General features: G+C 44.6%; 1 protein-coding gene across 21 annotated transcripts in view; it reads left to right on the top strand.

Annotated features, from left to right (window-relative positions):
• Positions 1–15,899: 15,899 nt before the first annotated feature.
• The window catches only part of TCF4 (transcription factor 4), a 211,569-nt gene continuing 202,751 nt past the window's right edge, over positions 15,900–24,717 (top strand). For 7 of the 21 annotated variants that reach the window (XM_040541701.1, XM_040541702.1, XM_040541716.1 and 4 more), the window contains exons 1-3: positions 17,512–17,723; positions 18,335–18,426; positions 20,080–20,152. In XM_040541701.1, coding sequence (XP_040397635.1) covers positions 17,690–17,723; positions 18,335–18,426; positions 20,080–20,152 — 199 coding nt within the window. In that variant the 5' untranslated portion in view covers positions 17,512–17,689. Of the gene's footprint in view, positions 16,593–16,722; positions 16,740–16,805; positions 16,935–17,252; positions 17,386–17,495; positions 17,724–18,334; positions 18,427–19,443; positions 19,462–20,079; positions 20,153–24,717 lie in introns of those variants that run through there. The other 14 variants (XM_040541704.1, XM_040541705.1, XM_040541709.1 and 11 more) reach the window with 13 other exon arrangements.

Genomic DNA, 24,717 nt, shown 5'->3' on the forward strand with positions numbered 1-24,717 from the left:
TGAGCATATATTTAAGTGTCTTCTTGTCATTGTGCAGAAGAAAATTGAGTGCTTTGTTCCAGTAAAGGCTGCTCTACTGCCACGGAAAGCACCACAGTGGTCCAAAGACATCTGCTTAGAGTGCTTGTTTCATTGCAATCCGCTGAAGTAAAGCCTGGGGTGTGGAAAATAGATGGAAGAAAGTAAGCATCTGTTTTCATACAGAATGTACTCCTGCAAGAAGATAGACCTTTTTTTTTTTTCCCCCCAACTTCAAATCCTGAAAAGAAGGCCTATGAAAGAAAGAAACTCACTGCAAAGCCAGCTGTGAGAGCAAAGGGTTTAAGAGAGCGGAGGAGACATTTCATTAGGAAAAGGGAATGAGGTAGGATGCCCACCTAGGACTTTCTTGCTGTAAAGACAGAAATCCCTGAGGATTTGGGGTGACTTTTTGCAGTGACGGTGGACATCAGGCAAAGTGGGAAATGGAAAACTCAACAACACCACAGCGAGTCACTGTTCTGTCAGAAGGGATGGTGCTACTGGTGCCCAAGGAGGAGAGCCTCACATCTGACAGTGACAAGCTCCTGAGCGGACGTGAAATTTAAAGCGGAGTTTGTGGAGTGAGACTGCAGGGTGTCTTCTCACCCTGCGGAGTGAGAATGTGATCCTCCTGCCTTGCACGTTCGTCCACATGACACAACAGTGGGAGAGCGTCCAAGGCACTTATTAGCCCAAAGTGTGAATGTTGGCCAGATGGTTTCCTTGGATTCTGAATAGTCAAGAAGATCAGACCTGTGATTTATTGTAGGGTCGGTAAGATACGCGGCTACGATAGGCCTTGCTGCTGTTGTTTGGTCAGCAATGGTCGCATGTTCATGCTGCTCTTGCTTTACTGAATCCAGATGCTTTGGGTGAAATGGTGGGCTTACCAGAAGCCAAAACAACAGCAGCCAAAGACAGCTGAACAGATTGTCTTGCAGCTCTTTGAACTGTCTCATTGGTCATTTGAATATCTACTGCCAGCTTTGATATAGCATTTCCCTTTATGTCATTAGCAAGAACAGTCAGTTTAAATCAACAGTCCAGAAAATAGTCCTAAATGTATTTCCTAAACGCCGGGACACGGACTCTTTGGACTCACTCCCCAAACGTTTTGGCATCAGTGGAAAGACTCCCTGGGGATTTAATTTTCTCTTTACATGAAGAAGTTTTTTCATTAACTGCACCAGAATGAAAAAAATCCTGCTTTTGTAATATAAAGCTGGTCTAGATATACATGTTCAATACTTAACTCTCTGATGGCTTGTTCGTATGTCTGAAAAAAAAAAAAAAACACTTAGAAAGCAGACCAACGTGGGCCTTTTCTGTTCTCAGTTCACTTCACAGATTTAGTCCCCACTACAGGCTTTCCCTGACCACTCTCTGAAATGCAGAATTAGCTAAAATATTCTGACCAGCTTCCCGGTAGGAAACACAGTAACATTCCCAGAGCTGCATGAAGCCCTCTGGTTTTCCATCAAGTACTGAGTTATTTTATTGCCTTTGGTAATATTCAAATGCAATGTGAAAGATGCATATACATTTACTCTTTCAATATATATATATTTCCTCTTTCTGTGCTTATTTTATGATTGTTCAAACAATCATAAAATGGATTTAATCTATTAAAGAGTATCTCACATATCCCATCTGCAATTTCAGCTGTGTTACTAAATTTGACTGGTTTTGTATATCAATATTTTATACATGTAAACAAATATAAATCCATAAATATACGTTTACACTTATCCAGTGTCATTTTTCCTCTTCCTGGCTGGATGAATGAAGACCTACTTCCACCCTTAGTTTAATATGCAACCTGCTTCCCCTCAAATTGTTGAAAATAGTTTGCCATGAAAATTAATTCTACTACAATTTCCAAGCTCAGATTCATCCCAAATAATTGATTTAATTTTGACCGAATGTTAATACTTATTAGTTTTCACATGGCTATTCTTTTTGTTTCCCCCAGCTGATAGGGAATTCCACCTACCTAAAGAGAGATAGACTGACATAATCAAACCTCTGCTGATCATGTCAGAGAACCCAGTGGTAAAATTATGAATCGGTCACCTGGAAAGCAGACCTTATCCTAAATCTAGAAATAATAATATACATGTGTGTCCAGATCAGAGTATTTAATTAAGTCCTGACGTTTTATGTTCAATCTCTTTGTTAAGCACAAATACATGTTTTTTTTGTTGTTGTTTTGTTGTTGTTGTTGTTTTGTTTTGTTTTTTAAACTAGGTTATGTCTTAAGATGTTCCCAGAAAACTTAAGACAAAGGTTGAAATTTCTGTCATACGCTGTGTGGTTTAATAAAAGGGGCTTAATACCGAAATGAAATAAATCTAGCATTAGAAAAATAAGCAGAATCAAAATCCATTTAACTGAAACCTGAAGCTCTTTATTTTTAAATCATAATACACTTACAGTAGAAGCTTCACTAAAAACTGTCCGTCAGAGATAGCCCTTTATTCTTTCTTCTATATCGCTTGTCAAGTAGCTAATTCAAGTAGCTAATTGTGCAAATAACTAATCCAACCACCATGTATTCCGTCAATTATTTTCTTTTTCATTCCCTTTCTGTTGTTACTCCCATGTATTTTTACATCATCTTTTAAGTAGATTAGAAGGACAAGCAACATAAATCACCACACAGAACCCGAAACCAAGGATCTCTGATCATCTTCAATGCATCTGGGCTCAATAATAAAAATAATATTTGATAATAATAACAACAATATGCCATTTTCTTCCACCGATGTTGAGCCTTCAAATAAAACTACGTTATTATATGTTAAATAATACCATTTGGGAGAATAGACTATTAAATCTCACAAGCTCTCTAAAAAGACCCTGCACGTGATGTACAAGCCAAGAAAATGCCATCTATCTTGGCATTTTCTAAGCAAGCTTTATAAAATGTTGTGAACTTTCCCCTTGGCCTTAGATAGTTTAAAATAATTTGTCTTGTAAAAACTGTGAGGTTGGAAACTCCATAAAAGAGGGTTATTAGACAGAAGACAATCCTAGTTGTCTTAGCCTGACTTCAGTCGGGCAAAACTGGATATGAAAACTCTTGCCAACCTATTCAAAACTATTTGGTGCTTTACTTCGTATTGAAAAGAAAAGCTAAGCAGCTATTTTTATGATACTTGGCCTTGAGTGCAAACATATCACCTCCAGTGAATTGGCCATCAGGTTTTTAATCACTTAGTCATACAGCAGCTGCACGCTTGTATTCTTTCATGAAGTGTGTCACGTTGAAAGAAGTTTCCTATTTTTGCAAGTGAAGAACAAGCATGTTTGATTTCAACAAAAACAAGCAACTATGTTATTCTTGTTCTATCAAATTCTAGGAAGAAAGAATATAGAGAAAAAAAAATCTTCAAGTGGCTACATTTTCTTTAGCATGCTTCCATTATTGATTCAGCAAAACTGTTCCTGCGTGAATTGTGACACTTGTCCTATCTCTCTGAAGACATTTGAAGACGTTAGCTGCAGCACATCACCACCGGCTACCGTGGGCTTAGAGCTGCTGACGACCCGAGCCCAGGCTCCATATTCTAATCTCCTTCCTGTGTTTCTTTAGAATACTTTTTCTTGATTTAAATCATTCAGAAGACAGTGACAGATAGCTCTTCTGTAGATAATGAGGAAAGTGGTAACTTTCTGAAGCATTGAAATAAATTCATGTTTCGTTTCCCATGACATTTGGGAAATGATTGTAGATACTCCCATGTGACTATTGGCACAAGATGCTAAAACCTTCCATGGCACTCTTTCCTGCCTTAGATGTCAAAAAGATTTAAGTTTCCTAGTGCTTCTTAGAAAAAAAAGTCCATGATGTCTAATTGATCAGGAAGCATTTGTTCGCTGCGCGGGTGATGGAGCCCTGGCACAGGCTGCCCAGAGGGACGGTGCAGTCTCCCTCCTTGGAGATCTTCAAAAGCTGCCTGGATGAGGTCCTGGGCACCCTGCTCCAGGTGGCTCTGCTTGGGCAGAGGGGTTTGGACTGGAGGGACCCAGAGGTTTCCTCCAACCTCAACCAGTGTGTGACCCTGTGGTGCTGTGCATTCAACATCTGCTAGAATTAAATAAAAGTCTTACAAATCACAAGCCTGTTTACAAACGGCATCATTTATATGAAAAATTAGTTTGAGAGAATAGCAATGCCTTGCAGAATTTGCAAGCTTTGTCCTACCTTTGCACAGATAAAAACAAATATTTAGCTCAATGCCAAAAATACAGACAGAACTGCTAATGAGAATAAATTCATAGAAATTTAAATGATAGCATCTGAGATGGAAGCTGTACGCAAAAACTTTAATATGTGCTCAATCTGGGGATGATCTCCAGCCCAGAAGACTTAAGGAGCTGGCACACTAAATCATCAGTCTGTCAAACCAGGAGTACAGACATATTATTGAAGCACAGCAAATGTGGACAACTTTTAAGAAAATGGAAGAAAAGCAAGCTTAGCAGCCACTAAACTATCAGAGTTTAAGCTATACAACGTTTAAGCTTTGAAGAAAACAACAATAAGCACATGGACATAAATGGGAGAAAGATTTATGAAAGACAGATCTTATTAGACAAATCTAATATTTGCTCTGATAGGAAACACGATTTAAGCAATCTAGATCTAATGTTATTGGACTGTGGAAATATTTGATGTTGTAACACGTATAAAGTATTAGCTAGCTTTACAAAACATGATGATTAACTCACAAAGAGAAGGTGGCGGTAGGTTTTCTGAATGTACTGATAGAACTTAACCCACAGTATTCATCACGGATTAGTGCTGAAAATGATCTTACCGCTTATTTCAACAATGATCTCTGTAGTAAAGGGAGGAGTAGGCTAATGAGATGTTCCAGTGGCAAATTAGAGGAGCTAATGGCAATGACAGGTGCATCACACTGGAAGATCTGCTCATTGAAGACCAAAGCAATGGAGAGGAGATTAGGTTCAATAATACCTAATGAAAAATACACTCAGTGGGCGATTCACCTCATCTGACTGAGCCATCCAGAAGACAGGTCTCCAGGCAAACGTAGCTTGGTGGGGGACCTGCCAAGAGTGATTCATCGCAGCTAGTGTTGAAAACTCTTGTAGAGCTGAGCATCCGTACCTGGCCCGCTAACGTTAGGTAAGATGAGTCTTTCAGTTTGGTAACTGTTAAGAAAAAGGCTGTAACCTGAAAGGCATCGGATAGAGATGATACAGGAGAATGATCTGGCCGTATTACTGAGTTCCGGGATAAATACCAGCTACCAATGTGCTATAGCTGTAAGAAATCCAAGTGATCCTAGCTTGTGACCCAGGTTACTACTAGCATATGTAGACAACTATTAATTGCATTGTACAAGATGCTCTGAGGCCTTGTATGAAATGCTGTATATAATTCTAGTCAACCTATTCAGGAAAGAGGAATTCAAAATGAAAAAAAAATGCAGAGAAGGGCTACTTAGATGAGAACAGAAAATCTATCATGTAGGGACTTATTTATCCCAGCATGATGATTATTATTACCCATAAACAAATGAAAGAAGCAAACAAAAAATAGGAAGCACTACTTAGGTTAAAGGACGATATTAATAACAAAAATGTCATCATGCTTACATTTACATGAGGAATTACAAGACCTTTTTATCAATCAAATTACTGAGTTTCTGAAGCGAAGTGAGCAATACAGTAATATTCCATATTTGAAATAAAAATCTCGTATGAAGTTAAAACATTAGTTGAAATTTTGATATAAGAAAGACAAAGGCATTAAACATTTCACAAAATACATTCAGAGTTAAACTTTTCAGACACACTATTTATAAAAAGTTACGTTATCATGTTATATCACAGTTCAAAACTTCTTCCTTTACTTAGAAAACAACGCTTGTCTTCAAACATTACGGTGGAGCTGTCTTTGAACTGGTCATTTTGATATCCATATAATTATACTTAGGAGTCCTCACAAATTCCAAATTAGAAGAAAGAACAGAAAATAAAGAAAGCCCAAGGGGAAAAAAATTAACAGGTCATTTCATATTGTTGAGGTTTAACCCAGCAGGCAGCTAAGCATCACACCGCCGTTCACTCATAGAACCATTCCATGATTCTATGATTCTATTGAAGAGAAAAAAAAAATGCCTGTTATCCAGAATCCTGTTTGGTTTGGTCCTGCAAAATAACAGCACATGCAAATTGTCACTGATGACACTCATCGACATCCTGACTTCAACCAGAAGCCTGGACACTTCAGACACATTTTTTTTGCTCTTCATAGACTAGCTCGTTCCTGTGAAATGGACATTTAAGGTGCCACGTCTCATTCCAAACATCCTTTTTTTTTTTTTTTTTCTTTAAATTAGTCTACTTTGTGAAGAAAGCCAAAAATCATATTATTATAAGTAGAATATTCTGCTGTACTTTAGTCGTTAAAACTAGATGACAAGCAGTAGACAAAGAATAACAGTATTTCCAGTTTTACTGGCTTATCACTAAGTTAATTGGGCACAATATGCACCTCCAAATAGCATTTCCCTGTCTTTTCTTAAATAAATAAATAAATAAATAAATAAATAATAATATAAAAGAAACAAAACCAACACTACTATTTTAAAAATGTTTCCAGGGAAAAACATTTTTTCCAGATGCTGGTTCTTTAGGAAATATTAAAGATGCCCGCTGAAATCTTTATAAGAAATTGCTTTATTGCACATTTTGTATTCTTAGTCAACCTGTCATCACGACCTCTGTATTTCCATAACTACCTACATATGCCCATTTACTTGAGTGAAGTAAACTGACAGAACTAACTTCACTGTAGCATGGCTCAAGAAAGAAATTTTTACATGCCAAACTTAAATGGCAAAAATATAACATAAACAGGAAACATTTTTTGAATTAAAAAATAATGATTTTTTTTTAATTCTTTTGAATTAAAAAAATAATAATAATGTTTTGACTGGAATACTTTATTTAAAATATATATGCATATTTTTCTATGGTAAATTTCAGGAGTGTAGACTTCCCTCAAGTACAGAACATACTGTGCAGGCTTTTTGAGAACAAAATATCCCCAACTACTGCTGCTGCCAATTGATACAGTGGGTGCTTGTAGCACACAGCATTTCCAACCGGGCATGGCTGCTCAGACCCATGGAAACAACGATGAGGCTGCAGAAATTAAGAAATCCATCACCAGAAGGCTCTAATAAAAACTCCCCTAAACACCTGCAACTACAAAGCACGGCAGGCAAGAGGAATCCTGTGCCCCTGCTGAGTTCAGCTGAACACGGTGCTGGTCGGATACCTGAACCCAAAGATTTTCACCGTGAACGCGAAGCATCCTGTGTACCTGCTGGCCTTCTTCCAAATCCACCGTCTTCTCCCTAATGGACTAACGTAATGCATATCCGCTAAAACGATGCAGGATGTCCTAAAATGATGACATTTCATTTTAATTGAAATCAAACACACGCTTCCGCTAGGGAATAAGAAAGTAAACCAAATTTTAATAGAAATTCACACAAGTACAGGAGAATATTTTTCTCCCTCCTATATTATCTTTCCATGGAAATCCAAGAACAAATATTTTTGAGGTAATAGATGAAACCTATTCTCAGTTAAACTGTACTGAAATTAGTGAAGTTGTATTAGGTATTGATTCGGTGCCTCTGCTTTTGTGGAAATGAAACTGTACTGGATATATGTTTACTAAAATATACTACTTATCCTCAACTTCACAGTGCATACCTACTAGATTTTGGCTCAAAAAATACAACTTTTCCTACTTATATGAATCCTAGCATAATACCTCAGACAGCAGAAAACTGTTCTCTCAGAATTTCCCTCCGCACCCTCAAACCATCAGTTCCAAAACTGGTTGTATTTGAGAATAGAAGAAGGGTGAAGGCACAGTTTTTGTTTCTGTGTTTCTGTGCAATGGGATGCCAATGTATAATTACCCAGGGACTGCAAAACATCAGAATTCTGCCTGCAGAAAGGCCAGAGCTGATAAGGTGCTGGTATCACAGCAATTACAACCTCTGGATTTTCTGGGCTTCAAAGGAGTGCTACGAAAACCACTGACTGCTGGTAACAGCTGGACACGATGGCAACACAGATCCCAGTGGTCAAGGAATTTACAGTCCTACAAGCAAGGGAATAAGCAGTCTCTGAAACACCTTCCTAAAACAGACACCGTCATTACACACTGCCTGCTCCTGATGCTGGTTGCATCCAGAGATGATACCCTCAACTACTTGTTGCCATAAAACGATGTTGTTTTGCAGAAAGAAAAAATTTGGAGCCGATTAAGAGCTCAACTACAACTTGTTGCGTGTCAATGGAAAACAGGCTGCATATCTCACAACTGTAATTCTCACTCTACACTCAGAACTTCAGTTAGCAAAGTTAAATAAAAATTTGGTTGGTTTGGTTATATTTCCTCTTTGTACCTTCCTCTCAGGAAAACACAGAATCCTACGATATTCCTATTGCTCTTGATCAGACCACAATACCCAGATTTTGCACTATATATTCCTGACATTCATTCGTATTTTCAGCCATCAGACCACATATCACAGTGAAGATCTCCTGTGACAGAAAATGCCATCAAAGGATTCTGCAATTATCTTGAACTTTCTGTAGTGGCGATGTTTTCCAAAATTCCTGGCAATGCCACCCTGACTTGTACACCCTTCTCTGCTCGGAGGCCCTGGGCTCTTCTGTGCTCTGTTAGACTTGAGGAAGATCTATGAAACCTTTAGCTCACAAGACATAAGGGCAGACCTTGACAAATGTTTTCTTACCATGCTTTTAAACCTGATCTCTAATCACTATCCAAAATTCAAGTACACTTTTTTTTTTATTTTTTTTGGAAGGAGTAAATCATGTTTGAGCAGAGAGTGGAATATGTGGAAAGGTACCGAAGAAGACAAGTGGAGCAGTTCGTATTGAAGAAACACGTTGATAAATACATATGGAAAACTAATACATTGCAACTGCAAATAAAGAGCAGAGTAACGTTAAGGGAAAGACAAAGAAATGTCAATGGTGTTGAAGTGTCACAAAACTTAAAATGAAATACTAGAGGTCCCAGGTGATGGAGGGGGAATGTCCTCACTCTCCCAGCAATGAAGTGGTTTTCTCACTGGCTCACAGGCTTTTCATCTGACATCCAGATAGGATTTTTTTTTTTTACGTACCTCTTTAATCCCATCAGAATCAACAGTAGATATGTAAAATGATTTAACCACGTATCTCATAGGACTTGGACACATCCTTCAGGATGTATCAAACAGTCTCACCCTCACTTCTAGGAATGCCTCTCTACTGACAACATATTCTCTGCGTTTTTGAAAGGGGAAACTGTTGTGACAAGAGCACAGTGAATAGGACCACTATGTGGCAATTCAAATGCTCCTGAAGACATCAGAGAAAGCATTTCGATCTTCTAAGGCCAATTTTCTTCCTCCAGTTCACTTCCTCAGACTAAAGTTTGCAGCAAGGATTTTGAGGTTCTTGGGAAATTTCTTCTTTCTTTGTCTGCAGAAGTGAAAGTTTTCAGCCCTTACTTAAACCTCCCATTCATTCTACTGAGAATTTTGCTACAATGACTATGGGATTTAACCTCTAAAAATACTTACTGATTACACAGTGTACTATGGATTCAAGGTTCCTTGGAAATGTGAATTAGCCCTCATATACTTGTGAAGTAAAAGAGACTCTCATATTTTTCTATAATTGTAAAATAAACCACAAACTACAGAAAAAAAATAGCTATACAATTAAGCCATAGAAATATTTACTGATGCTGCAAATTCAAGTATCTCAACCTTATTCTGTCCCCCTGTCTTTTGCATTGTTTTCAGAGAACGAAGCAGGGGATAACAAAGAAACACAAAGAAATATAGAAGAGGTTGCACGGAAATGATAAGCATTTTCTGCGCTTCATTTTTCCACTTTTTAAGGGGGGAAAGTTGCTTTAAGAAGCATCCAGTTTGGTGTAGTTTGGTGTTGAGAAGTTCCCACTTCGTGAGATGCCGACAGGGTCTGAGCAGTGGCTCTGAGGTCTTCTGAGCTTGGTCCCCTCTTCTCTCTGCTCCATCTCCTCACTGTGGTCTCCAGGCTGAGGTTCTGCTCCCCACCTCTGAAGTACTCCGGGTACTGAGAACATCCTCGTGTATTTAAGCAGCTCCAAGTGAAAGAAGAGAAATAACAATTTTTACCAGTTTATAATTCACCCAACGTGAATCCTGACACATCTCAAACGTTGAGGGTGTTAGGTTTTCTCCCAAAAAAAGGCCAGTAGTAACTTTTTCACAGGCATGTGTTATGTAGCCTAAAAATACATATCACTACCATCTCTATCTGTAATAGAAACTTGCAAGGCTTTCCCTCAGAATGTTCCACAATACCTGGACTTTGCTCTGGTGAAGGGTCCCTAAATTTATTACTGCTGGCTTGCTGACACTCCCATGAACCTTCATCGTGGTTACACAGGGGCGGTGAGTTTGTATCAGAGCAGCTTTGCAGAGCACAGGCTGGGCATCCTGGCATTAGAGTATTTTGAAAAAAAACTCACCAGGTCTTATCTGCTTATTTCTAACCTGGTGAAAACTACTGACTTGCTTTTTGATTCTGGGGGTTTAGCACTCAATATCAGACGCACCATCATGAATAACGTGAAATGTAGTATTTTATAGGAGTGTGTGGTCCGTAGTCCTCTGTCTATTTTCAGTCTTAAACGGCAAATAAGTGAAGGGTGGGGGGAATCAACTGCAAGGTGTTATCTCTGGGCAGAACACGGCTGTGTTCTAGATTCAGTGCCAAAAAAATACCCAGTTTTTGAAAACTACCTCTCACCACACATTACTTGAAACATACCCAAGCAAAGGAAGGCCACACCCAGGGAAGGAGTCATTAGCAGTAATGTTGTGGTTTCAGCCTTGTTCCTCTAAAAATGACTCACCAGAAAAAAAGCTCAGAAAAGTCCTCTGTCATAACTGTTGTCCTGGCTCCAACGCGGCTCACGCAGAGCCGTCACGCGAGGAACTGGCCAAGCGGCAGGCTCGGTACCCTCCTGCCCTGGATCCCACTAGTGGCATCAGGCAGGAGAGCAACGCTGCAACGCCGTAGCAGCCGCCAGCTTCCTCAGCATAAATTGCTGAGGCAGGCATTAATTACCTCCTCGATTGCCATTTTTTCCAGAGGGCCCCTGCTTGGTCCCGTGCATGGTGCTCGCCGAGCAAACTGCCATCCCGCCACTTGTTTTGTCATCCTCGCTCGTGCGGATGGCGTGGCGTGCAGGCTGGGCATGCCACGGCTCCAGCATTGGCAATTTCCACTTGGGTTCTGCCACGGCACCAGTTGTTGTGGCAACACAACGCTTCATAACATTAATAGGTCTATTTTCAAAATACCCTGGTAAAATTTCCAAAGAGTGTATCTGCAAATTCACAGAGAATATCTACCGAACATGTGCACACTCAACTTTTCGCAGGCTTACGATATGGCCAGATTTTGCTGGATTTTTATAGCAATGAAAAAGGGCACAATCAGAGTCCCAAACTTGAACAAAATGCAGTCTAGTACTTTGCTGTTGTGCTATTAAAGTCTGCAGACAGGGTGAAAAAATTTCTTTGGAGACATATAGTTAACAGACACATTCGGGAACCTAAAGATGTGAATTTTTGTCTAATGCTCTTACTTGTAACACCGCTTATCATGTTAACAGCGCAATTCAGCTAGCGTTGCATGGATCCAAATTGCTTCACATGTCTTCAGAGGTGGGAAAAGACCCAACTGCCAATAGCTCCTGCCGGTCCGCAACAACATCTGCACTTGTGAATTGTCGATACAAAATTCTGTGGCACATTGAAAACTGAACATATGGGGACAGTATAAAATACAGTGGATTAAAATCTCAAAATAAATAATACTGGGGCCAGTATGGCAGTTGTGTTATTCTTTTGCCTATTTAATTTAAAAGCAAAAACCCAAAGCCTATTATTACGCGTAGCTTCTGCATTAATTTTCAGTCTGCCAACCTAGTGTACTCCAGAAAGACAGGGTCTTGCTACAGAAACTAGCTGCACTTGTGTTACCATGTGTGAAGTCGTACATGTCACCGTGAATTTACATTTTGTGTTCTATGAATATTTCACTGTTGTGAGGTGAATAATTATATTTACCTCTATTTTCCCTGAAAGTACAGCATTTTTATATTACTTTAATACAACCAATGTTTCAGTTATTGCTAATATTAAAAATGGATTTAATTATGACTTGATTCATCCAGAACTAAAACATGGTTGATATCTGAACAGGCCAGGCACAAATCAGGTGCAATTTACATCCCTAATTATTATATTAACAATTTCTTGCTTCTGAAACACTGAAATGGCATGCCCAGTATAATCATGATGAAGAGCAGCAGCAGGCCAGGAAATGCGGCAATCTTAAATAAGGTACACACTGCACTGAGATATGTGAGCACAGCAGACAGGAATTATACCAGTGAAGCATTCAGAAATTACAAAATGGGACCTGGACAACCCTGCCTGCCATGCAGGCATATAATCTGTGGGGTTTCCCTACTGCTCCAGGGGGGAAATTGTCCCGTGGGAGGGTTTATGAAACCCTTCAGCTGAGAAAGGCCAGCATCACGGCAAGCAGTGACCAGCACCGAGGGGACCGTCAGCGTTAGCAGCACTCGTCCTGCTTCTTCCTGTCCAGGGGGAATGAACCTTGTCCAGGTGGCAGAACTGCTCCAAGTCTGATCTCTACCGGTGCTTCAGTTTGTCAGTAGTATCTGGAGATCCCAGGTTAAATAATAAAGTAAACGTGCCTCTCCTCTGTGGACTCACACCATTTTTTCATCCAGTTTTCTGCGTATTGAAATACTTTGGAAAAAAAGAAATCTGCATTTTAAACAATAAGCGTTTTGGCGCTGGAACTGTCTTTTCTTTGTACCATGTATACTGCTAAGGCTATTGTTGGTGCCACCGGAATAACTCACAGATAAAAGAGCTCTAATAATACAGGGAAATGACTGTGCTTTGAGTCCTTCCAGGCTGCCAGGCCCTGTGACACCCACCTCAGGGATATGGGAAATGAGGACCCCCCCGCCCAAACCTTCCCCCTCCTGCATCTGCGTCACCTCCAGGCAGAGCCGCTCCGTTCCTGCTGGTTTCCCCACCTTTCACCCCCTGAAAGCCCTCTCCCATCCCCTTGCGGGGGCTGCTGGGTGCCAGATGCTCTGTTGGGCACAGCAGACATGGGGGCACAGGCCCCCCATGCTCACAGATTTTCTTGGGTGCCCTCAGGCCTCCCTTGGTGCCGACCTTCATCTGGCAACCACCGCGCTGATGGTGATGCTGTGCCTGTCAGCTGCTCGGCCTACCTGCCAGGGCTGAGCGACTGCGCCCCATCATCCGCTGTGTGGGCCATGGGACTACGTGCCATTGTCTGAGTTGGGGACATGGGACCGCATCCCTGAGGGGCCATAGGACTTTTGTGTCAGCATCTGTGTGGGGACCAGGGGGCTGCACCCCACCCAGCCTGCCTTTCCTCGTGGGGCACTGTGCTCTTGTTGCTCCCTGGCACCCACTCGTTCTGCCACAATTTGTTCAGAGCAATGTCCAAGGCAGGAGCAGGGATGCAGTACACACCAGGTCCCTGTGAACAGTTGTGCTCAGGAGCAGTCTCGGTGTGAGGCTCACTTAACTCAGTATTCCGGTCACTTAGGCAGTCGTTGAAGACAAATTGAAGCTGATATGCTAAAAGCACTAAGTCATAATGGCTGCGTACACTGCCCTTAAATGTTCCCATCAGTCCCCTGAGGCCAAAATCCTGACTGCCCACATTATCTCTGCCACGGACTTCCTTTGTCATCCCAGTGTGCCCATACTCCTGGATGGCTAACACCTGCAGAGCCCATCATGGCTCTGTGAATACCGTCCCATGCAGCGTCACCCACTTTACATATTCTGCCACCATACCAGGTGCTAGGCCCTTTGAACAGGTTCCTCTTCCGAACGTCATGGCTGGGCCCAAAAACGGAGCCCTCATGGCAGTGGGTGCCACCTCCTCCTGGGAGGATGCCTGTGCCCCTCTTCCCTACGGGCAGGACACACAAGAGCTTTGCGAAGCTGCTCTGAAACCGGCTCTCGGTAGCCCGCAGCACCAGCAATGTAATGGCAACATGTGCTCAAGCAGTACAGAGAAGGGCATCCTTGACCTGTATGCAGCGTGTGATGGAGTTGTTGGAGGCACTGAACATGAAGCTCTGCTCAGCACCCACTAGGAACAGAAGGGAAGGCATTAGAGATGTTATTTGGGACTTCAGCTTGACTTCCATGGGGCCAGCAGCTCAGCTGGATGCACGAGGAGCAGGTGAGCGCCCTCTGAAGTATTACATCCCATGAGAAATGGGGCTGTGGCGGCCTGGGGGCTCCTGAGAGTACCGGAGCAGGGTATGGGCCGCTCTGACTCGAGAACACCTTCCAGCTGAGAGGGGCACACCCCGTGCCTGGGCCAGGTCTCCTCACATACAGGCCGAGCCCAGGTAGCACCTCCCGGGGCATCCCCGGCCCCATGCGGCCCTGTGAGCACCCCTGTTCCTCACTTGCTTCAAGGCCAGGCCCGAGCACAGCCTTGTTGACATTGCTGTGGGAAAGCCTCTGCGTTGACACCCTGCTTGTGGAGCACGGCTGAGGGCGACCAGCGTTAAGTGGTGAAGTTTTTGCAGTTGTCAGTGACCAGGTATTTTTGCATCATATATGTCTGCACCTGCTGCCCTTAGAGGAGGCCCTTATCTCCCACGTGCTTTCTGCTCTTCCCTCGCCTGTTCGCTGTGGGGTGCCGGTGACCACATCTGTATGCAGGAACAACTGCTGAGTGTGCTGGAGCACGTGCATGGTGGACACTTTGGGGGGAAGCTACAGACTTACGAAAACAATGCCCAGGATCTCAAGAGCCAGGGGTTTCGCAGTGGGGTGCACCCGGACAGGCCGGGTCACACCACAATGCCAGAGCTGTCCCGGGAGGAGGAAGACATCATCCCTTAGTGCATGGGCGCCATTTGCATCTAGGTATGTGGTTAGTGCAGGCCCAGGAGGACGACAGGTCTGCGGGGACACAAAGTTGTTTCTCACTGTCATGGCGGTGATGGGCAGCGGTCTGGTATGTGTTGGGCACGTTTCACCTCCTGGGGCCAGGACAGCCTCCCCAGTTCCCGTACCCTGGCTAAAAGGCTTGGATCGTGCCATCCTTTCTCTTCCACTGCTGCTGGCAGGTTTGGCCTTCCATCCGCAGGCCCAGCAGAGAAATGTGGTTGCAGGGAGACTCTCGCTCATCACTGAGGGTCTCTCACCCACCCCCGGTGAGCTGAGCAGGAAGAGTTGGGGTCCGCAGCCCAACCGCCCAGACGAGCGCCCCACTTCTCGTCCCTCCTGACGACCAGGGCAGCGCGTCCATCTCTCTTCTCCTACCCACCACAGCCTGCCCCCAGCACCGCCTCCCGTCCTCCCCCTCCACCCCTTCCCATGCGCTCCCATCCCCAGGACCTATTCGAGCACCATGTGCTCAGCCCCCCCCCCCCCCCCCATCCATCCCTCACAACAAAACCCCACAACCCCACGTTTCTCGCCTCCCCCCCACCCACCCACAGACCCCCGCCGCCACCCCGGGGCCGGGCGCTGCCGCTCGCAGGGGGCGTGCGGGGCGGCGGGGGGGGGGGGGGAGCGGCGGGGCCCCTCCATCTTGTGCGCGGCGCCCCGCGCCGGCCCGCCCGCCTCGCCTCCCTCCCTTCCTTCCCTCGTCATTGTCTGCGAGCGGCGGCGCGGCGCTTATAAGGCGCGGGGCATTGCCCGGATGTGAGCGGCTCACGATGGGGCTCCCAGGGAAACATGCCATTAGCCGCGTCTCCGCGGGGGAGGCCGTGGTGGTGAGGAGGAGAGCGCTGTAAACTTGGAACAACAACTTTGGGACCGGCTGCTCCGCTCCTCTCTCTCTCTGTGTGTGTGTTTGGGGGGGGGGGGGGGGGGTCGTGGTTTTTTTTTTTTTTTTTTTTTTTTTAAAGGAAGGACGGAGGGGGGAAAGTCCCAGAGCCACCACGGTGCGAGCAGTTTGTCAGTCACCATGTGTCTGTAAAAACAATAGGGGCAAAAGTTGCTGGACTTTTTTTTTTTTTTTACCTTTTTTTTTTTTACCTTTTTTTTTTTTTTTACCTTTTTTTTAAATTTTTTTTTCTGAAATTTTGTATTTTTTTTTTTCCGGCTGGCTGGTGTTTCGGCTGGCCGGGTGGGGGAGCGGTTGGCGGTCGGTAACCCAAAAACCCAACAAAGCCAGGTGTAGGGTGCCTGTAAAGCTGTGGAGTACCCGGAGCAGCACTGACCCCCCCAGTACTTCTTCGTGGTTTCGGAGGGTCACACACGTGTGAGATAATAAAGCACTTTGGCAGAAGATTCCTTTTTTTTTTTCCTTTTTTTTTTTTTTTTTACAAAATTTTTTCTTTTTTCTCCCTTGGAATATTGTGAACATATTTGTGGCCATTTAAGGTAAAGTTACAATTTGCTGTTAGAGTAACTCGTGTTGTTTTTGTTTTTTTTTTCTCCTTTTTTTTTTTTTTTTTATAAATTGTCGCTCCCGATGTGTTATTTAAGGGGAGGTGCAAACTTCCATGGCGTGTAAATGCAAACGGAGAGGTACACGGCGTGTGTGCACGCGTAATTGTGTGGCTAAATCTTCTCCGGGCTCTGGCCACGGCGTAATTCCCTGTGTGAGATGTACACCGAGGTGCAAGCGCTGAGCGCGACAGCTCGCTGCTTTCTCTTTCCTACTGGAAAAACCGAAGTCGGACTCGTTTCGGGGGAGTACGGCCGGGCCTGCGCTAGCGAAATGTAAAATAAAAAGTATGGGGGGGTGGGGTGGGGTAGGGTGGGGGGGGGCTGGCAGCGTCCCCAGAAACTTGAGCGGAAAGCGAAGGAAACGGTCGGTTTTGCAAAAGTTTTGCAGCGATGCTCCCCGTAAATCGAGACGACCTCGCTTTGGAAATCTAGCTGGAGGCACGGGGGGGAGGGGGGCACAAACAAACCAAAACAAAGAGAGAATATATATATATATATATATATATATATATAAAAAAACAAACAACGGACTGGATAATACGAGGGGAAAAATATTGTTCCTCTTGGCAAAGTCCCCGCATCACGTGTACGTGCAGCCTCGTATAAACTTGCTTTGCCATGTGTATGTGTGCGAGCTGGGGAAATTTAAAGTCTAATCCGTGCAAAAGTGCGGCGCGGGCGGCAGTCGGCGGCTCGCCGGGATCTGCAGCTCCATGATCTGCGGGTACGGAGGCGGCGCTCGGCGCCGGGCCGGGCCGTTCGGGGCCGTTCGGGGCCGTGCCGGGAGCGGGGGGCGCGGGGCCGGGCGCGGGGCGGCGGCGACCCCGCGGAGCTCGGAGGGGCCGCGGGGCGGGAGGCGGCCGCTGCGCCGGGCTCCGCGCCCCTTCCCTGCCTCCCTTCCTTCCCTTCCCTTCCTTCCCTCCCTTCCCTTCCCTTCCTGCCTCGCCTGCCCTCCCCGCTCGTCCCTTCCCTTCCCTTCCCTTCCCTCCGCTGCCTTCCCCTCCCCCCCGGGCGCTCGGAGGGAACTGATGACTTCGCACAGGCCCGAGCCGCCGCTCCTCGGTCGTTGTTATTAACCACCCGTCTCGGCACTAATTAGAAATTGGGGCTAATTGTCAAGGGCTCTCCGCTCGCCGCTTCCCTCCCGGCCCCGCCACCCCCGCCCCGCGTCCCTCCGCACCGGCGCCTCCGTAGCCTGCGACTTCGCATCTATTGATTTTTATTATTATTATTATTATTATTTTTTAATCGCTGTTTTTCCGTTTCTTGCCTTTAAACGCTACTTTGCGTGGAAGAAGGAGAAGGGGAAAAAGTTGGGAGCGGATGGCTGTAGTTTCTTCTCTGGGATCCTCATTCATTCCTCGCTGAACCTCCTGTTGCATAAATGATGCTCCGGGAGCGAGGCTCCCTCTTTTTTTTCCTCCTCCGGATTTGGGTTTAGAGTGGATGTTACCGGGTTTCGATCGCCTCTTTGGAAATACAATATCGCCTTTTCTTTTTTTTTTCTTTTTTTTTTTTTGTTGTTGTTGTTTTTGCTGCCCCTCCATCTTTTTTTTTCCCTCCCTTCTCCTCAGCTACCCACCCCCCGACCCCCCACCCCCTGAACAACCCGATTGTGTTTCCTGCAAGGCTCGGGACTGGGTTTCTGATTGCGGTTATTTCCATGTTTCTAGGTTTGTGTGATTTTGCTAAAATGCATCACCAACAGCGAATGGCTGCCTTAGGGACGGACAAAGAACTGAGTGATTTACTGGATTTCAGTGCGGTAAGAAACAACGGTGGAAATTAACAACAGCTGTAAAAAAAAAAAATATCTTCTAGCTGATCTGTTAAACTGGAAAAAAAAAAAAGCAAAAACCAAACCAAACCAAACTGCGATCTGAGTACATTGGGTAATTTTTAATCAGCAGCTAGAACCATGCTAAATATCTTTTTTTTGCTTAAAAAAGAAAAAAAAAAAAACAACAAAAAATTAGAGTCTTTTTTTCTTATTTCTTATTGTATGTGATGGGAGATGCAGTCGTGTGCGCAGCTTATTTTAATATCTTGGATGCCTAAAATAATGTTTTGCCGAAAGAGACGCCCCTAAAAGCGACCGTTTCCCGTCAGGAGCCGGTACCAGTACCGAGCACTTGGACCGTGCTTCGCCTCGGCCGGCGTGCTGGGCACATGAGCTGCTTAATGCCTACCGAGCGACTTCCATTCTCTTTGCGGTTCTTCCCTTGTTTCGTTTTTTGGCCCGCGGAAAGTGCAAAGAAATCCATGAGCGTCTCAGTTGAAAGTTTGCCCCGAGACCTGCCCTGCCTGCAGCCGCCCCCGGAGCCCCCGGAGCCCTCGGAGCCCCCGGGCCGGCTCTCCCCGGGCCCTCCCCGGGCTCTCGGCGGCTGCTCCCGGCCGGGCCGAGCGTGCCCGGCCCCGTGCACTTGTCTGGCTCCTCGAGGCTCGGCTCCCCTCCCCCCGGCCCCTTCCTTCCTCTCCCCTTCCCCTCCCTTCCCCCCGATATGTCAGGAGTAGCTCTCCATTTATTTATTTATTTGAGGGGGGAACCGGCTTGCTGGGAGATGCGTGTGTGTCTCGAGATGAACCCCCCGCAAAACTCCGAAGCACCTTGTAAATGAGGCTGCTCCAGGCTTTTGCTGCTGCTGCTGCTGCTGCTGCTGCTCCAGACTTTGCTTTGGAGGAATGGCTTTGGGAAGTTTGGCCAGGAAACGTAGCCTGAGGCAGCTTCGCAGCCCCCTCTTTGCTTGTTGCACTTTTTCCATTTGTTCCTTCGCTTTTTGCAGGCTCTGACTCAGGGAAGGTGCGTATTATCCACTAGACACGTCGAAGAAGAGAGAAACCAATTAGGGTCGAAATAAATGCTAGCGAGAGAGAGGGTGAGAGAGAGAGGGGGAGAGGGGGAGAGGGAGAGAGGCTCGCCTCAAACTGCTCTCGTGTTAGAGACGAAATGAGAATTTAGGGCAGGTGGCACTTTGCATTATTATTATTTGGGTGCACAGATGACAGGCAAACCCTAAAGCGGGCTGGAAATGGACGTTGCGACCTTTATGGCCAAGGTTTCGACCAACAAACTTTTTTTCGCCTTTGTCAACGAGCGAGCAGGAGAGGGGAGCGAGCCCCGCTCCCGACTGCGGCCAGCCCTGCGGGGGCACGGGGGGCTCCCAAATGTTCGGGGAGCAGATATTGTCCGGGGAGCTCATGAGCCTGATCGAAACGTGCTGCTGGTGGCGGTGAGGGGCCGGGGGGGCTGTAAGAAATACCGAGTTCGCTCTCAGGTCTGTGGGGGACGATGCCTCGCATCAGGCAAACTGCGAGCAGAGTTCACAGCGAGCGTGGAAGGAACTTTTGGCTAACGGTGGACCAGGAGTCGCTTCTTTTCCACTAGTAATGTCTCTTTGTTTTTTGGTTTTTTTTTTAGATGTTTTCACCTCCTGTGAGCAGTGGCAAAAATGGACCAACTTCCTTGGCAAGTGGACATTTTACTGGCTCAAGTATGTAACGTTTTTGTTCAGTGTGTAGTTGAAATGCTCTTAGATATTTATCCATAGGCATTACCTTTGTTGTGGTCGTGTTAATCTCTTCTGGGGAACAGATTCATTCAGATTTGAGCGGAATTATTCCTAAGTGCTGGCTGTTGTTATTATTACTATTATTATTGTTGTTATTGCTATTTCCACAAGGCTGGGGCGTTTTCACAATATTTCCAGACATTTATGTTTTTTTTTTTAAAAAACTTTCCCTCTGTGTAATTCTTCAAGGTGGGCTAGTTTAAATATTTATCCTTTTTTTTTTTTTTTTTTTTTAATTTAGCATTGGAGATTTTGATTTACAATTTGAGACGCTATCTTTTCTATGTGAGAAACGATGATCAAAACATCTCGTGTGAGAATTAATTTTGCGAATAAGAATGAAGGCTGCCTAAATTAAATAAATACATGAGCAAGTATCCGAGTATAAACACCAAGCCCTTCCAGGAAAAGCACTCTTTAGTATCAGAGATCGGGGCTTGCTGACAAAATATTTTTCGTTGAATTAAAATCTCCAGGCTAGTTTCTTGATTGAAAGTAAGGCGTTTTCTTTCCAAATATTTGACTGCTTTTGACGAGTCCCTGAAATTTCACTGGAGGGTTTGTTTGTTTGTTTGTGTGTTTGTTTATCTGGCTGCAGTGGGACTGCATGGGCAACTCCTGCATTCCATAAAAGCAGGAGTCCTGTCTGATGACAAAAGAAATATCCGAGTTCTTTGCGGTAGAACATATGTGTGCAATAATTGTCTGGCAACTGAAGTTTTATATAGAGGCTTTTATATGCCTGACAAATTAGAAGTAAAACTAGCGAGGATACTTACGCGTTTGAAATTTCCTTACTCTTCTATTAAGTTCCTTTAAGAGGGTTCCCTGCTTTGTGGATGTGGGGTTTTGGACAGGACACAAATACATCTCCGGGTGGGGAGTTGCAGTGTTTTAAAAGCCCAGGCAATTACACATACCAGCACACTGTACGTAGTATTGTTATACTCAGAGTACTGTTCTAAATCAGATGGTAAATTTGGACAAGTCTTCACTGCAAACTGCCAGTGGATATCTAGATACAAACACGTCATTGCGTATAGTTTCATGCCTGGTATTTGCAGTTTGTGCTCAATTAAAGGAACCTCTTCTGTGCACTCAGTATAGCCATTTTTATTAAATGCACAACTATATTATTAACTTTTTATTTCCAAAGAAAGACTTCCAAATTTGAAGGCAGCCTGTAATATACAGTTTTAAGACACTGTATCAAGTGCCACCTGCAATTATTAGGCACTCATTTTAGGCATTTTATTCTGTCCAGACTCGCAAAATAGCATGCTTTGTTTTCATAAATTTGGTTATATTATGAATATAGTGACTTGGAGAATTTTATTGTTAGGTTTGAATAACTTTCCAAATAGATTTTGCCTCGTATCTCACAATCTGAAGATTTTAATCCCATTTTTTGTCATTTTCCGAATTGTATAGTTTAGATGCCCGATTTAAGCAAATTTATAATGTTCGCTATATTTGTTTTCACTGGAGACAAGTGAAAAGTATTTGTGCCAGACAAATCAATTTGCCATGCGTCTATACCAGCCAATGCAGCAGCTAACACTTGGTCTAACAGCAATTAACTAGATAGCTGTATTTAATCAGTGCATCGCAGACCTCACCTATGAAGTCATTTTGATCAGAAATAACATAGCAAAGCCAAACAGTGGGTGAAATGGAGGGGCTGGTGTTGGTTTTTATAGTCTCTAAAGCTGAGAGCGTTCAAGTAACTTTGACACATCATTTTAGACGTACTAATAATTTAATGAGCTGAAGTCAGCTAGTAATATTGAGACAGGGACCACCTTAAATAACACCTGAAATCTCCCACCGTGTGACAACTTGTGTGTGCTCAAACACACCAGTCTCTGGTGGGAGAGGCTGAAGTGCCCTGTTTGATAAAGGAATGGATTCTGTGTGTTGGCTGCTTGTTTGCTCAATGCTGTGCAGCACAAGGTACGCTCATCTGAGGGAAAATCAATTTGAATTTGCTCCGTAAATCTCCGGTGCTTGGCACTGGACGTGGATTTTTGCAGGGAGCGGTCAGTGGTTTCCAAAAAGTTGTCCGAATCCACGTACCGGTGAATCGCCCCGACCTGATCCTCGGAGAGAGGGCGGATGCGTGGCCTGAAGGTAGAGGTGCGTGGGGGAGAAGTGTGGCCACTGCTGCACGGCGCTGCTGGCCAGCCAGCTGCGGGCGGTGGTCTCGCTTCCTAGAGGTATTGGCTGTGCGTTCCTCTAATGAGCACGGGCTCGAGAAATTCAGGGTTTATATGACAGTGCCCAGACAACTGCTTCAAGAGATGCTCTGTGTAGCTATATGGAAGGTTTAAAGGTACCTTCGTTAATGATATATGGACGGAGGTTATTATTCTAGCTATGCATCCTGATAACCCGGAATTTTAGCAATCGGCGCGCAGCACGTTCATCCTCCTGGACAGATGCCCTTCTAAAGTTTGAGCTCGCCATCCCTTAGTGGTCCTCTTTTAAAAATCATATTTACTGTGACGGGGAAGCACAGATGTCATTCCTCTGCATTAACCTGAAACTTCACTTATTTGAAAAAAAAAAAAAAAAAAAAAGACCACAAAAAAAAGTAATCCCAAGCAATGAGGTGAAACTGACTGTACTTTACGAAGTGTGGTAATATTTCATGCTTAAAGTCATCTTAATAGCTTTTTACTCATCTAATATATGATGCTCCATTGTGATTTGTAACGTGTGAATGAAAATAAAGTAAAGCCACATTTCCTTTTAATCTTTAATTTCACAAACATGGCTCCTTCCCATGTTAAGAAATGGTGAGGGCTGCAAGGGAGAAAGGAATGTAACCTGAGCCACAGCCGTGACATTCCCATGGAGCATTTTTCACATGAAAGGCTTTTGTCAACCCAGTAAAGGACCAGGAGTTTTTGTTTGATGTTTGCAGGTGTTCAGCAGAGAGCACTAAAACAATTCAGCCATGCTGGCTTAGAGACTCTGACCTTAACAGGGGGAATTGGTGGGGACTGAAATTATTTTTAAGAAAACTCCCCTGGAGTTACCTCAAATTTATACTGTATTTGTAAAGTGATTTAATACCTGTTACTTAAATTGAACAATGCACGTCCCTTAGAACGAAGGGATTTATTTATTTTTGTTGTTAGGACAGTTGCCAAAACAAAATGAATTTTCCCGGATGTTCGAAAATTTTCTGAATAGTTTAGCTTCCGCACTAAAAGCGTTTGTCGTAATCTAAGTGTGAGCCATTGTAAAATAAGGCGCGATTGCTGAATAAGATGCTCGCTGGTGCTGGATTTGAGAACGGATTTTGAAGCAGATTTTCAGCAATTGTGACGCTGAAGAATTTGCTAGGTCTGTCACATTCGGCATGCTTAGGTTTTTGAACTGTTCATCAAAGCCCACAGCTTCCTGATTAGGCTCAGTTTCTGCGTCTTCTATTTTAAGTATTTAATTTTACCTAAGTTTTGGGGCATCTGTTAGAGATTGCCCACTGTGTATATGTCTGAATATCGTGTGGGTGGGAGTAGCAATGGAACGCCCGAATTCCTGTCGTTGGCCTTTCCTACTGCACAGAAAATCTGTGCTAGCACAGACACCACTGAATTGAGCGAAGTCAGTTTAAAGGATTTAAAGACTTGCTTTTAATTTTGCCATTAGTTTGATTAAGGCTCGTCCTGCGCTAGAATAACGGTGATTACAAATTAATACATCTTAAACTAGGGAATCGCAAATTCAGCTCGGTTTTGAAGTCCTTATTTACTTTCGATGTGCCTGCGAGCAAATTATACCAAAACAGAGGTTATTTAGGTCCAGTTCAGTTTTCGGAGCGTGGCCTTTTGGGAAAGGCACATCATTTTGCTGTTCTCGGTTGATCGAGAGAAAAAGCAAAGTTAAACGTAATCTCCATCTGGGGATGTTTTAGTAGCCCCTCGGAGTGGGCACACGTCGGCGTGCGTGCAGGGGTCCCGCGGGCGTCGGTAGGGATAGAAGTGTTTAGCCTGTGGATCAGCGCCGTGCGTTTTGGTACCGAAGGACAAGAAGCGGAGGAACGCGGCTCTGGCACTTGGGTGGGTGACCGGAGGGCGGCTCGCCTTGGCAGCGCGTGTGCCGGGAGCGGTGCCGGCGGCCGGGCGCCGGCTCGGGGCACGCTGCCCCGCGAGCTGCGGAGCCCCACGGCTCCCGGCCGCGCTGTGTTGCGCCTCGCCTTCTGGAAACGACGCGAGGGTTTAGCTAGGGAGCTGCACGAAGGCGACCGTGGCCATATTTCTCATCCCCCCTGTTTCGTAATTATGATTAAGAAGAAGAAGAATGCTCGTTACCTCCCACCCTCCCAGCTATGTTTACTCGCGAGGAGCCGATCCTGCTCTCCTCCTCTCGGCGGCTGGGGCAGGATGGGACCCAGGCTGCGGTGTTTGAATTGGCCCGAGACACCTCCGCGTGCACCTGGGGGACCTACACGCTTAGATGCAAAGGAGAGAGGTTCCTTC

This window comes from Cygnus olor, chromosome Z, assembly GCF_009769625.2.
Source record: "Cygnus olor isolate bCygOlo1 chromosome Z, bCygOlo1.pri.v2, whole genome shotgun sequence".
Taxonomy (NCBI): domain Eukaryota; kingdom Metazoa; phylum Chordata; class Aves; order Anseriformes; family Anatidae; genus Cygnus; species Cygnus olor.